This window comes from Maylandia zebra, linkage group LG20 (assembly GCF_041146795.1).
Source record: "Maylandia zebra isolate NMK-2024a linkage group LG20, Mzebra_GT3a, whole genome shotgun sequence".
In the NCBI taxonomy this organism is placed as follows: domain Eukaryota; kingdom Metazoa; phylum Chordata; class Actinopteri; order Cichliformes; family Cichlidae; genus Maylandia; species Maylandia zebra.
Genome location: NC_135186.1, coordinates 8,502,324 through 8,516,763, shown reverse-complemented (window position 1 = coordinate 8,516,763; position 14,440 = coordinate 8,502,324). Strand labels below are relative to the sequence as shown.

Below are 14,440 nucleotides of genomic sequence, written 5' to 3'. Positions count from 1 at the left end.
CCAAATGTTATACAGAGTCTTATTGTTGACAGGTGAAATCTTGCAGCTGTAATTTTGTTGTTTTTAAAAAAAAAAAATACATGCAGTTTGTGTTTGTTTGAGTGATGGTAAATGTTAGTTCCTGCGCAACATTCTTGTATTTTGCTCGTTTGTGTTGTTGTGTTTGCACATCTCTGTTGCTTGTGGGGCTCGCACACAAGAATTTCACTCGCATGTGCTGTGCCAGTGTGCCTGCACATGTGATGTGACAATAAAAAGTGATTTGATTTGATTTGATTTGAACAGTTACTCTTACTACTGCTTCTCAGGAATCAGCACCCTGCCGTTCCCATCGGCTAATCAGGGAATGATTTACATCGAAAGCGCTTGATGAATGTGGTTGAATGCTTGATAGGAAAGGAAATCTGCCACTGCCACTTACACTTTTAACATGGGAAAAAGACCTGTTGCTTTACAGGAAAGGTAATTTTCATGAGCTTCATTGTACCACCTGTAGAGAGACATTTCTCAGGCGACATATATACAGTGGGGCAAAAAAGTATTTAGTCAGCCACCGATTGTGCAAGTTCTCCCACTTAAAATGATGACAGAGGTCAGTAATTTGCACCAGAGGTACACTTCAACTGTGAGAGACAGAATGTGAAAAAAAAATCCATGAATTCACATGGTAGGATTTGTAAAGAATTTATTCGTAAATTAGGGTGGAAAATAAGTATTTGGTCACCTCAAACAAGGAAAATCTCTGGCTCTCACAGACCTGTAACGTCTTCTGTAAGAAGCTTTTCTGTCCCCCACTCGTTACCTGTATGAATGGCACCTGTTTGAACTCATCATCTGTATAAAAGACACCTGTCCACAGCCTCAAACAGTCAGACTCCAAACTCCGCCATGGCCAAGACCAAAGAGCTTTCGAAGGACACCAGGAAAAGTATTGTAGACCTGCACCAGACTGGGAAGAGTGAATCTACAATAGGCAAGCAGCTTGGTGTGAAAAAATCAACTGTGGGAGCAATCATCAGAAAATGGAAGACATACAAGACCACTGATAATCTCCCTCGATCTGGGGCTCCACGCAAGATCTCATCCCGTGGGGTCAAAATGATCATGAGAACGGTGAGCAAAGATCCCAGAACCACACGGGGGGACCTGGTGAATGACCTGCAGAGAGCTGGGACCAAAGTAACAAAGGTCACCATCAGTAACACACTACAACGGCAGGGAATCAAATCCCGCAGTGCCAGACGTGTTCCGCTGCTGAAGCCAGTGCATGTCCAGGCCCGTCTGAAGTTTGCCAGAGAGCACATGGATGATACAGCAGAGGATTGGGAGAATGTCATGTGGTCAGATGAAACCAAAGTAGAACTTTTTGGTATAAACTCAACTCGTCGTGTTTGGAGGAAGAAGAATACTGAGTTGCATCCCAAGAACACCATACCTACTGTGAAGCATGGGGGTGGAAACATCATGCTATGGGGCTGTTTTTCTGCCAAGGGGACAGGACGACTGATCCGTGTTAAGGACAGAATGAATGGGAACATGTATCGTGAGATTTTGAGCCAAAACCTCCTTCCATCAGTGAGAACTTTGAGGATGAAACGAGGCTGGGTCTTCCAACATGACAATGATCCAAAACACACCGCCCGGGCAACAAAGGAGTGGCTCCGTAAGAAGCATTTGAAAGTCCTGGAGTGGCCTAGCCAGTCTCCAGACCGCAACCCCATAGAAAATCTGTGGCGGGAGTTGAAAGTCCGTGTTGCTCGGCGACAGCCCCAAAACATCACTGCTCTCGAGAAGATCTGCATGGAGGAATGGGCCAAAATACCAGCTACTGTGTGTGCAAACCTGGTAAAGACCTATAGTAAACGTTTGACCTCTGTTATTGCCAACAAAGGTTATGTTACAAAGTATTGAGTTGTATTTTTGTTATTGACCAAATACTTATTTTCCACCCTGATTTAAGAATAAATTCTTTACAAATCCTACCATGTGGATTCATGGATTTTTTTTTCACATTCTGTCTCTCACAGTTGAAGTGTACCTCTGGTGCAAATTACTGACCTCTGTCATCATTTTAGGTGGGGGAACTTGCACAATCGGTTGCTGACTAAATACTTTTTTGCCCCACTGTATAAGTCCTGTGCCGAGGGTAATGAACCTGCACAAACCAGCAGCGGTGAGCGTGAAAGCTACGTTTCTCTGATTCATTTCACTGTCAATCATATATGATGATGATCAGAGCTTAATGTACAATGTTATCCTAATTTAAATTATATGCCCTTTAAGTATTTATTATTGCCTGTGCCCCTTTGCAGAATTAAAATCTGAGGGTTCCTAAAACAGGAACTTCATGTAATTTACTTTTTCTAAACTCTTTCTTCAGAAACCTTTTTTATTTCAGTTTATAATATCCCCAATGTTTCTTTTGTATTCAAGTCAGGTTACATACTTGGACAGCTAATATTTTTTTCTTCCTTAAGAAACTCTTGTGTGACTTTGGCAGTGTGCTTTGGATGATTGCTGTGATGGAAAAATTCAGTCAGATTTCTGGAGGCTGTAGAAGAGAAGGCGTCTTCTCAGACAGTATTTTGGTATATCCACAGGCGCTGACTAAAAATGCCAGTTTGCAATCATTTTAGCCTATTATTGCACTACTACCTCTGTGCAGTCACTGCAGTAGTCCTAACCAGGCTCACACTTAACATGCTGGACCCCGTGATAGCCAGAGGAATACACCACACGTTTGAGTTAATGTAATGAAAAAGTGTGATACCATTAACCATAAGGCCTCTTGTTAGCTGCTTTAGTAAAAAATTTAAAGTTGTAATTTTATGCTGAAGAGCAGTAAAGTTTAGCTGCAGTACAGTGATGTTGTTGTTATGCATCATTGTTGTTTCTACTGTATATTAGGCCCTGTATTTTCTTACTCAGGAGGCAATTTATGGGAAAAAAAATAGAAAAAACATGTTTTTCCCGAGTTCACCAGCAGACTTTCAGACCTTGAGAGTCAATAAATATCTGAAATGACTTGGCACACTAATGTGTCACAGCACTCTTCCCTCCCCAGCGGGGGTAAAAAAAAAAATTTAGCAGAGGCAGGAACATGCAGACCGGAGTGGGAGGAGTGGGAAGAGCATTTCCCTCAGCCAATCACACCCTGGTCTCACTGAAATATTTATTTTGATTATTCATAATGATATACACTTACCAACCACTTTATTAGGTACACTTTGCCAAGACTGGGTTGGATCTCCTTTTGCCTTCAGAACTGCCATTATTCTTCATGGCATAGACTCAACAAGGTGCTGGAAAATTACACATATTTAGTTCCATACTGACTAGATAGCATCGCAGTTGATTTGAGCTTTGCCACAGGATATATAAAATTGCAGCAGATCAGCAGTTTCTAAAATACTCAGAACAGCCAGTCTGGAGCCAACAACCACGCCAGACTCACTTTCTTCCCCGTTCTGATGCTCAATTTGAGCTTCAACAAGTCGTCTTGAACCAAGTCTACATGCATAAATGCGCTGAGTTGCTGAGTAGATATTTGCGTTTACGAACATGTGCCAAATCTGCCTATTTAACCCTGTAAAGCCTAATGATTGCCAGACATTTGTTTTTAAACTGAGGTGTTTATTGCTACATTTGAGTAGTTTATTGCCTAAAAATGCATTGTGCAATTTATTTTTGATGTTTGGCATTACAGGGTTGTAGAGAGTTTGCGCATGTCTCACTATATGTTTCAGCCTCTTTTGGAGTTAGATTGAATATAAGACATTGTTACTTTAGTGCTTAGCCCCCGAATTCTAAAAGGTCAGGTCAAAATATTGGTGATTTTAAAAAAAACTCAAGTGGTGTTGCTAGAAACTCTCCTGCTTTTCCAATAATATTACAGCTACCTGTCAACATTGATGAGACAAACACAGCCCACCCTGTCTCCAGCGAATGCATTAAAAGGTGATGATACAGCACTATGAAGCAAATCTCTTTAATCAAACTCAGACTCTAACTTCACTGTAACACACTGACTATGCATAAATTCTAAAACTATCTGAAAGTTTGTGTTTTATGTGCGGTCTGTATGAGTAATTTTGAACATTTTCTCACTTAAACCATGAGGGAGTAAAGCAAGGGAGTAAACTGAAAACAGAAAACAGCTTAGTATAAATGAACAGGAAGTGCATTTTTGATTTTACTGTGGGAGAATAAAACAAGCTGTATTCACACAAAATATTGCTGTAATACTTACAGCATGTTGAGAAAAACTTAAACCGTGGCGCATATTTCCCGCTCATTATCCCCACCATGCTCAGATCGGTAAATTATTTAAAGTGTTTTATTTCAACTTTAATCAGGGATTTGTTGCACTGGAGGTTTAGTGGATTTTTCAGTTGTGCTCTGCTGCTCTGAACATTGTTTTGTCGCACAGCACCTGTGTGTTTTGACAGACCTGCCAATGGGAGCAGTGAGGTCAGATCCCGTGAATATTAATTGCCTGTGAAACACGCTTTGAAATGGCAAAAGTGGCAGGATACTGATGGGAATTTATTTATTTATTTGTTTATTTGATGTTAGCCTTTTAAATTGGTGCAGAAAACAATGGTGGAAATGTTCATAAATACCAAGAATGTTTATTTTTGTCAGAATCTGTTGCATTGATATTTCTGCATATATACAGAAACTTTGAGCGAAAGTTAGACTAACTACTGAGAGATTTACGGCTTTTATGGTCGCTTTGGTTGGCTAACACTAACATTGTGGGGGTTTTTTCTGTTTCAGGTGATCGTTGTGAGTTTGACCACCGGCAGGGCAGGTGCATGCCAGGTGTGTGTCGTAACGGAGGGACGTGCCGGGAGCTTTCGGGTGGGGGTTTCCGATGCGAGTGCCCGGCAGGAGCCTATGAGCGACCGTACTGCACCGTCACCGCTCGGTCCTTCCCACCCAAGTCCTTTGTCATGTTCCGGGGGCTCAGACAGAGATTTCACCTCTCCATCTCGTTAACGTGAGTAGTCTTGAGTAAACATTCTGTCATTTCCTTTCCTCTCTTCTTCTCTATTATTTTTTTGTCTCTTCTTTCAGCTTCCATCAGATATAGCAGGATGGATCATTCTCTGATTTCCTCTTATAGTGTCTCCACTTTTCTTTAAGCTGTTTTTTAAAATTATATCATCTCCATCTTGGAGAGTGATCCTTTTATTTATGGCTTCCCTGTATCCTCCCTCTACCTCGCTTCTTTAAAAGCATTGCTTCTCCATTTAATCCCATCTGCTGTGCTTTGCTGTCTTTCTTTCTCTTCTATGTTCTTATCTTCCATCTGACTATCCTGCTGCAAAAAGCTCTGAAAGGAAATGACTTCATGGTTGGAACCAACTCAGAAAAAAACATGCTTCTTAGTCAGTAGGGCTATTAATTTAAAGTGCCCAATTAATAACTAAAACCACAGACTGTATACGAAAGAAGGCCATGGCACCATGATGTCACGTTCCCACTTTTGAAACTTTGAGTTTAGCATTACGGCTTGATTTTTTGGGGAAGAAGTGACTATGTATGAATGAGAAGGTAAAATGTTAAGTAAGCAGCTAATGTTAGCACAGCATATCAGGACAAACACCACCTCATCAAGCATGATGGTACAGGGCTGATGAATTGAGTTTTGTTCATGTGAGGTTATATTTGAGCCCTGGTTAGGACCAGAATATTTTTTTAATATGTCCTGATATGTAAACACAACTTTCAGCTGCTCCCTCATCGTGAGTCATCACAGCGGGTAACTGCATGTTTGGTTTTTACAATAGATACCTTTCCTCACACAACCCCCAAGAGATTTGTGTCTCCTCCTTAGGTTAAAAAAGGGAATCTTTTGCTTGTTAGGGTAGGCTGACGTGTAGTCCACCACAGTGGAGCCACATGATGTCCTGGCATGTTTTACCTTACCAGGCACAGACTGTGTACATTCTTTTAATCATGCGTGTACAAATGTGTATGGGGCACATTTGCCGCAAGATTTTGGCCAAGGTTTCAAGAATCTCACAGCATTTCTACACAAGTCATCATAATTTTTTTATTTACTAAGATTGTAAATTAAACCGTGGCACTGACTTTACCTACAAGAGAATTTTTGCAAATCTTTCCATTTTGCTTGGCTCGCTTGCAGCATGTTTTTATTTGAGTTAACACTTTCTGCCTGAGCATATATGTAATGCTAATGTTGTGGCAGAGGTCAGTGACTCCTTTTACCCATCCAAAATCATTTTTCAGTTGCTGCTTGCCTCTAGACATACAAAGCCCACAAGAGAATTGAAGTGGTGCTTAAGAGTGGTCAGGCAGGGTTATGGGATGGATGGTTGCCATGGGTGATGTCGTCTAATGATAGTTGCTAGGGTGATGTTGCCCATGGGGTTGTTGCTAAGCTGATGTGGCTACCATGGAGTAGTTGCAGTGAGACATTGCGGTCACTGTATTGCTTGCTAAATGAGCATTATTGGTGCATAAAAGCACTACATGTGGTTTCTTCTGTTGATTTGTGGTCACCATTAGTTAAGTTAAGGAATGAAGCATGAAGGGCATGTTTTCTTTTTTTTCAGAGAAGCTTGCTTTATGAGCATTTAGCAGGTATCGTGTTAACATTTCTCTGTGTGTTGTTGTTGGTTTAAAAGAGTCCCACGCTGGGTGGAAAAATCTGTGTATAGAAAGGAGTTAATCTTCCATTTTCTTTCAGTAATTTTAATCAAGGACTTCTTGAGAAAATAATGTGTGGTCTTTTTCAGCACCATGCTTTCACATTCGTTCAAACCCAGACAGATCTGTGAGTTTTGTTCTTAGTGTGTAGTTCTGCTTTATGGCAGCACCAAGCAGCAAGACTGAAAAATGAAGCCGGCAAAGTGCCAAAAAACTGCAGTTCCTTGAGTTGCCACTGGAGTCTGAGAACTTTAAAACTTGGTACAAAAAGCAGCTTTGGTTTCTAGTTAAAATCCCCCTTGATGATTTTTTTTATTTTATTTAGAATGGTCTTTTATTAGTTTTTGTTAAACTGTAATAAGTCTTAAATCATTGGGTGTAGTCACATTTTAAATGGAATTAAATTCAAATAAATAACATGGTTTGCTTTGTGCACAGTGGTACCACAGTGCCAGAGGTCTGTGCTCCAGTTTTCATGAAGAAAATTCCAGTATTTTATTAACATGTTACTAAATAGCAGTAACCATTTACAACTGGTGGGGAAATAATTACTTGGTGGTTGCCATCTGGTCTCATATTTCCATTAGCTGAGAACTTACGGCTTCATACTGCCATCCAAATATGTTTACTTTTGGCTCCATGTGAATAATATGGCAGCTTCCTACATGCTAATCCTGAAGCTTCAAGGGAAAGACTAACAAGCTAATGTGTGACATCACATTGGCTACGTCCATCTTTTATGTACAGTATAGGAGGGACATAAACTATATGGAAAACAAATTATTATGAAAATAGATAAACATGTTTTAAATTTAAGCTCCTGTTTCATGTGTTAATTGAGGGCAAAATAGACTTCCCTCCACAAGATGCCTTTTTTAGATTTCTATAGATCTAACTACATATGAAAGCATAAGCGACAATATGACTCTGCTCTCTATGAATATGAAACCACTGCCATGACTTGAGCTCAAGTTTTTAATGCATTTGAAAGGCAGTTGCATGAGAGAGAGTGTGTGCATGTGTGTTTCTGACAGCGTTTGTTTTCTTTTCTTCAGCTCTGCTTGAAATTGACTGCTAAGCTAACCGAGTTTAAGGAATAGAAATGATCATAAACACATGATTCCATCTTGTAGTTTATTGCTTTTGGGAATAAGTCACATCATATTAATTTGTTTAATGCAGTTCTTGGCGGCACGTAATGAATTTCACAAACAGCAATAACACTGACAAAAACAGACCTGCTGAACATATAAAGCATGCTTCTTTGCATTTATTTACTCCTTCGGCTCCTCTGTGTCTCCGCTTGGCTGACTCCACACATTATCTCCAGTTACTCTATCAAAGCTAAGGTTACAATTTTATTATTATTATTATTTTTTAGCTATTTCTGGTGGCACGGATATATTAGATATGCATACTAGATATTTTGGCACAGTGCAGTCGGAGCGACAGCAAATCCATACAAAGAAGGCACATATTTGCTAACCAGAAACCCTGGGTTTATTTTAGACAATGGCAGCGTCCTCAGATTCACCAGAACGGCGATAAGATGCTCTTATTTCCTTACAATTCTATAGTGCAGGAATGATTTCCATTGGAATTTAAATCAGGAAAATAAAATGCAGATATGATAATTTTAACTCAACAAGATAGGAAACAGTAGAAGAATATTTTTCTTCAACAACTTAAAACCGTTTGAAAGGCAGACATTTATAACCATGCTGCTCTAGGGCTTCTTTCCTGTAGCTGAACCTGACCTCCTGCATCTGTGCACTGGATTTATTTGACTGTCTAGCGGAGTTGGGCTGGATCCGATTTGTGACACCACTGAACCTCACTGAAAGTAGAGAAACCTTGAATAAAAATTTCCCTGCAGGTGCTATTTGTCACCTGCCTACAAATTGCAGTGTACGATTTTACAATTGAGGCGCTTAGTTGAAGGGAATAGTAAAAACAGGCAAACTGTTGTGGTATCATGTTTAAAACAACATCTCAGTACTTTTTAACGTGGACATTTTATGCAGTGAGAATCTTTTCTGTCTTGCCACCAGGACAGAGTATTTCTCATCTGTTCTGTGCAAAATAGACTTTTTATTTGCGTCTGAGCAGCTGAGGGAGAGGAAGACTCCAGCAGTATGGTTTATTAACTCTGGCATAGTCTGAATACCTTTTGTTCTTCCGCACTAGCCAGGAGTCATTTTTGTTCTGCTGTGTCTGAGATAGTTTTTTGTTTCTGTTTCTTCCTGTATCGGAGTGAAAAATATAATTTAAAATGTGTCATATTCTCTCTGCATGCATATAAAAATGTACAGCCATGGTAAAAAGAGAGTACACCCTCTATCAATTCTAAGGTAATAAAAATTCTGATCAGGCTTTAAAATTATTTAAATATAGCTGTTGTGGTCTGGGGTCGTTGTGTTTTGGACTTTCAAATCTTCCTAATTCATTATTGTTTTGTACTTTGAAAGTAGGTTTTTGTTTCTGTCTTTGGTTTTCTTGTCCTTTTGAGTTTTTGAATCCCCATCAGTTTCCTGTTGTATTATTTTATGTATCTGGTATAGTCACAAATTACGTTAGGTTTCTTAGTTCTCTCCCTGTCCTCTTAGCTTCTTTTCTGTGTTTTTGCCTTTAATATCATGTTGAGTCAGTCTTGTCTTTGTGTCAGTTTGCTCTTTTGTATGTGTCAAGCTAATCTGTCTTAATCCTGGTCCTTATATTAGTTACTTCCTGTTTTATTTTGATAGTCACTCATCTCTGTGCTTTATGTTTAGTTTTGCTTCCCTTGTCTCGTTATGCCTAATTTGTTCCTGCTGTGTTTCCCAGCTGACTTCACTCCCCTAATCACTCTCCTGTGTATATATGTGCCGGTCTCCCTTTGTCCTTTGTTGGAGCATCAGCTCATTTTCCCAGTGATTCTGGGTCCTTGTGCTGCCTAATGTCTTTCTAAGTGTCTTCATTGTTTAGAAGTTTTCAGTTCCTTTTGCATTTTCTGCTTACTTTTGGTTTGTGGATCATTCAGCCTAATAAACAGCTCGCCTTTTGTTAAGATTATTTCGTCTCCAAGCACCTACATTTGGGTCCTCAACATAACACTTGGCCTGTTCATCCCACAGACCAGTGTTGGGAAGGTTACTTTTAAAATGTATTCCATTACAGAATACAGATTACATGCCCCAAAATGTAATCTGTAACGCATTCCGTTACGTTACTCAATGACAGTAACGTATTCTGAATACTTTGGATTACTTAATATATTATCATGCTTTTTACAACAACGTGAATGTACTATTGCTGTGTGATTTATTACTATTACTGAAGGTCCGCGACTCCGAACTGTAGTAAACGGACCTCTGACTAATACGGCGGGGTCCCTGTCGGCTCGTAGCCGAAAAATAGCTTTACTTTGTTGTGTGGGTCAACTTTTCTTGCGAGAGACAGAGAGAGGCGTTGAAAGACTGCTCCAACGGAACTTATTGTTTCGGAGGAAAACACGAACACGGTGTACAGTCGAGTCTTAATAGCTTACTTACAACTGGGCTCGTCAGGCACTCTTCTTGGCTGCAGTGGTTATTATTATATTTACATGCTTCCAGCTCCCGTTTTTGCTCGATGACAACTCGTACTTTGCCTTTTTCTCCCTCCCTCGCTCACAGACACATTAACGTGTATGGCAGTCCATTCTCCCTGTAGCACGGACTACACTGCCCATGATGCTACATTCTTTAGAGCTATGCTTGTAGCATTCTGCCTGTTAGCTTAGCACAACAACAACAACAACAAAAGGCGCTCTCTCACCCAGGAAACACACAGTCGCAGAGAGAGAGCGTCGCCCTGTAACCATGGCAACCGTAACGCTGCCGCCTGGAACAAAGAGCATAGCTGTCAAACAAAACCCAAACAGTCCTGACCCGCGACAATATGAAACAGGAAAGTGTCAGAATCAGAATCAGAATACTTTATTGATCCCTGGGGGAAATTATTTTTTGTTACAGTGCTCCATTTTAAACCAACATTAAGACAAGACAGACAATACGCTAACTAAGAATAGTACAATATATACATATATATACATACATACATACATAAGTCACTTATAAATAAATATTTGGAAAAGAAACATGTGTAGTTGTAGCAGCAAACAGTGTGTTAAGTGGATGCGTTGTACAGGGAGATGGCCACAGGCAGGAATGATTTCCTGTGTCGTTCAGTGGTGCTTTTCGGTAATCTCAGTCTCTCACTGAACGAGCTCCTGTGACTGACCAACATGTCATGGAGTGGGTGGGAGGTGTTATCCAACATTGTCTTTATCTTGGACAGCATCCGCCTCTCCGACACCACCTTGAGGGAGTCCAGCTCCATCCCCACAACATTGCTGGCCTTACGGATCAGTTTATTAAGTCTGTTGGCATCTGCGACCCTCAGCCTGCTCCCCCAGCATGCAACAGCATAGAGGATCGCACTGGCCACCACAGACTCATAGAAAATCCTCAGCATTTTCTGGCAGATGTTGAAGGACCTCAGTCGCCTCAAAAAATAGAGACGACTCTGGCCCTTCCTGTAAAGTGCTGTGGTGTTTTTAGCCCAGTCCAGTTTATTGTCAATGTGTACTCCAAGGTATTTATAGTCCTCCACAATGTCAACACTGACCCCCTGGATTGAAACAGGGGTCAAGTGTTTCCTGGTCTTCCTGAAGTCCACGATCAGTTCCTTGGTCTTTGCCACGTTGAGCTGCAGATGATTCTGCTCACACCACGTGACAAAGGAGTCGACCACAGCCCGGTACTCTGTCTCATCATCCCTGCTGATGCATCCAACCACCGCAGAGTCATCAGAAAACTTCTGAAGATGGCAGGTCTCTGTGCAGTGGCTGAAGTCTGTGGTGTAGAGGGTGAAGAGGAAGGGGGAGAGGACAGTCCCCTGTGGTGCCCCTGTGTTGCTAATCACCTTGTCAGACACACACTGTGGGAGACGTACATATTGTGGTCTTCCTGTCAGGTAATCAACAATCCAGGACACCAGAGAAGCATCCACCTGCATCGCTGCTAACTTATCACCCAGGAGGATCGGCCTGATGGTGTTGAAAGCACTGGAAAAGTCAAAAAACATGACCCTCACAGTGCTCGCCGGCTGGTCCAGATGGGTGTAGACACGATTGAGCAGGTAGATGATGGCGTCCTCTGTTCCGAGGACGCCATCATCTACCTGCTCAAGTACCGCAGTGTAATCCATTTATTTCAACAAAGTAACTGTATTCTAAATACCACCTTTTTAAACGGCAACTGTAACGGAATACAGTTACTCATATTTTGTATTTTAAATACGTAACGGCGGTACATGTATTCCGTTACTCCCCAACACTGCCACAGACCATAACAACAACCTTAAATGCACAACAGTGCATGACATATTACACCACGTCATTATGTATTTAACAAGAATTAATCCAGAATGCTTTTTTTTTGGCAGCTTCAAAGCAAGTCCCCAGTTGGTATGAGGTGCTGATATTTGGCTTTCTCTTTGACTTTCTAGGTTTGGCAGGTCTGCAAACATAAGCCGGGCTGCCATGTTCTTTTTAGACAGACAAGACTTTCTCTTGGCAGCCCTTCCAAACATCCATACTAGTTCAGTCTTTTTCTAATTATACTGTCATGAATGTTAATATTTAACATGCTAACTGAGGCCTGTACCTCTTGGGTTTTTGCAATTTCTCTGAGCATGACGCAGTCTGGATGAATTTCCGGTTATGTCCACTCCTGCACATCAAAGATTCTCAGCTGTCTTGAATGTTTTCCACTTGTGAATAATCTTTCTCTGTGTATGCTTGGATAAGGCCTTTTAATGCTTTAATGCTTCAGAGGCTGATGGGCAGAAACAGTTGCTTCTTTACAATCGTTGCTGATGTCCTTCGTGTTTGGCATTGCGTTGATACACCCCAATGCTTCAGACCAACAAACTGCCAAAACTTCTACTTTTATAGCGGTAGTCATACTGATTATGATGATCAATTAATCACTGATCATCACAATTTGATCATCGATGCTAAGCATTAAGGGTGTACTTAGTCTTTCACTCCTTACCTAACAGTTTTGTTTTTACCATGGCTGTGTTAATAAATTCTCTACTGCATACAGCATTTGTCAATAAACTTCAAATTTCTATGTACATCCGTCTTTTAGATTTGCCACTCTGGAGAACAGTGGTCTTCTCTTCTATAATGGACGCTTTAACGAGAAACATGACTTCATTGCCTTAGAGATCCAAGAAGGACAAGTGGTGTTCAAATACTCCACAGGTATTGTATCTTTATGTGCACTCTTGTTTGGTTTTGTTTGCGTGAAATTTGTGCTCTATAAACAGAGACCATATGTCTGCTGTTGTTGTTTGCTTTTCTTTTGACCCATGAACATGTGCAGCAGGCCTGTAAAAACAAGCGTTCCTCCTGAGACACAAAAATCTGTTTATCTAAGAGTGGATTCAGGTAATGAATGCTGCTGATTTGGTCTTTGCAAACAGTTCTTACAGAGGTTTTGGGGTCATTGTAAATAAAGTCGATATATTTGGAGCATCGACACCCTTAAAAAAAGAGGAGACCCATAAGAGCTACATTTGAATTCATTTTAATGGCATATTCTTCATTTACCCGTCTGTAGGTGAGTCATCCACCCAGGTGAGTCCCTTCCTGCCAGGGGGTGTGAGCGATGGTAACTGGCATACAGTTCACATCCACTACTACAACAAGGTGGGTTTACATCCCAATCCCATCTTCATTGTGATCCTTGCATTTGAGCTTCCACTTTGGATTCTTGATGTACTTTTGCACTTTGTAAATTTGACTTGTTTTTATTGGTACTTTTGATGCGTGGGCAGAATAGTTTCTCAGCCTTCGAGCCGACGAAGCACTTTGAATTGAGCCAAAGTATTTGTGTCTACACGACTATGTGGGTGTTTGCGTGTCATCATTTTTATTCATGCATATTCGCCGCACATCTCCTTTAATTTTCTTCATGTTCTTTTATTTTCCTCAGCCTGCTACACGTTATGTGAGTATGAGCGTGTGTCAGAGCGCATATACACTTTCTCCTTTCTTAGCTTCTTTTGCTCCTCCTTTCTTTCACCAGCAGACAGTAAGGAGAATGAATGCGCTGTCTTTCTGCTCTTAGTCTGTTCTCTTGCCCATGTGTTTGTTTTTTTTTTCCTGTATGTCCTACTAACCACAGCTTCTCCCTTTTTTCTTCCTGTCATTGTGCAAAGTATTTGTGTAAATACTAATCTCATGTGTTTACTGCTATTTCGTATCTGATGTAGTGTTTCAATGCAATGACGAAAACTCTAGATTTAGTGAATGCTCTTGTATTTCTTGAATCTTGACTGGTTTTCTGTTTCTTTGGACTGTGTCTGGATGTCCAGCCCAAGCGCAGTATGAGTGGTGAGGCTCAGGGTCCGTCAGATGAGAAGATTGCTGTGGTGAGCGTTGATGACTGTGATACAGCCTTGTCACTTCGCTTTGGTACGCAGCTTGGAAATTACAGCTGTGCTGCACAGGGCAAACAAACCAGCAGTAAGAAGTAAGTTTTTTTCTTTTTTCACTTCTTAATTGCAACACTTTGCTGGGACCCAAACTTCTAATGGTCATATACCAATGTCAGCCGGTTTCTCAGTCATAACCATTGACGGTACAAAAAATGGATGCAAATTACAGAAAACTGTAAAAAGGAAAAAGTGCAAATGCAAGTGCCGTATACCTGCTTTCTATCTGAAGGCA

The 14,440-nt window shown here is 40.8% G+C and overlaps 1 protein-coding gene across 3 annotated transcripts in view; it reads left to right on the top strand.

Annotated features, from left to right (window-relative positions):
• The window catches only part of celsr3 (cadherin, EGF LAG seven-pass G-type receptor 3), a 125,575-nt gene that overhangs the window by 47,883 nt on the left and 63,252 nt on the right, over positions 1 to 14,440 (top strand). For 2 of the 3 annotated variants that reach the window (XM_004554002.5, XM_004554000.5), the window contains exons 4-8: positions 4,780 to 5,002; positions 12,855 to 12,970; positions 13,329 to 13,417; positions 13,704 to 13,718; positions 14,086 to 14,243. In XM_004554002.5, coding sequence (XP_004554059.3) covers positions 4,780 to 5,002; positions 12,855 to 12,970; positions 13,329 to 13,417; positions 13,704 to 13,718; positions 14,086 to 14,243 — 601 coding nt within the window. The remainder of the gene's footprint in view (positions 1 to 4,779; positions 5,003 to 12,854; positions 12,971 to 13,328; positions 13,418 to 13,703; positions 13,719 to 14,085; positions 14,244 to 14,440) is intronic. The other variant, XM_004554001.5, reaches the window with a different exon arrangement.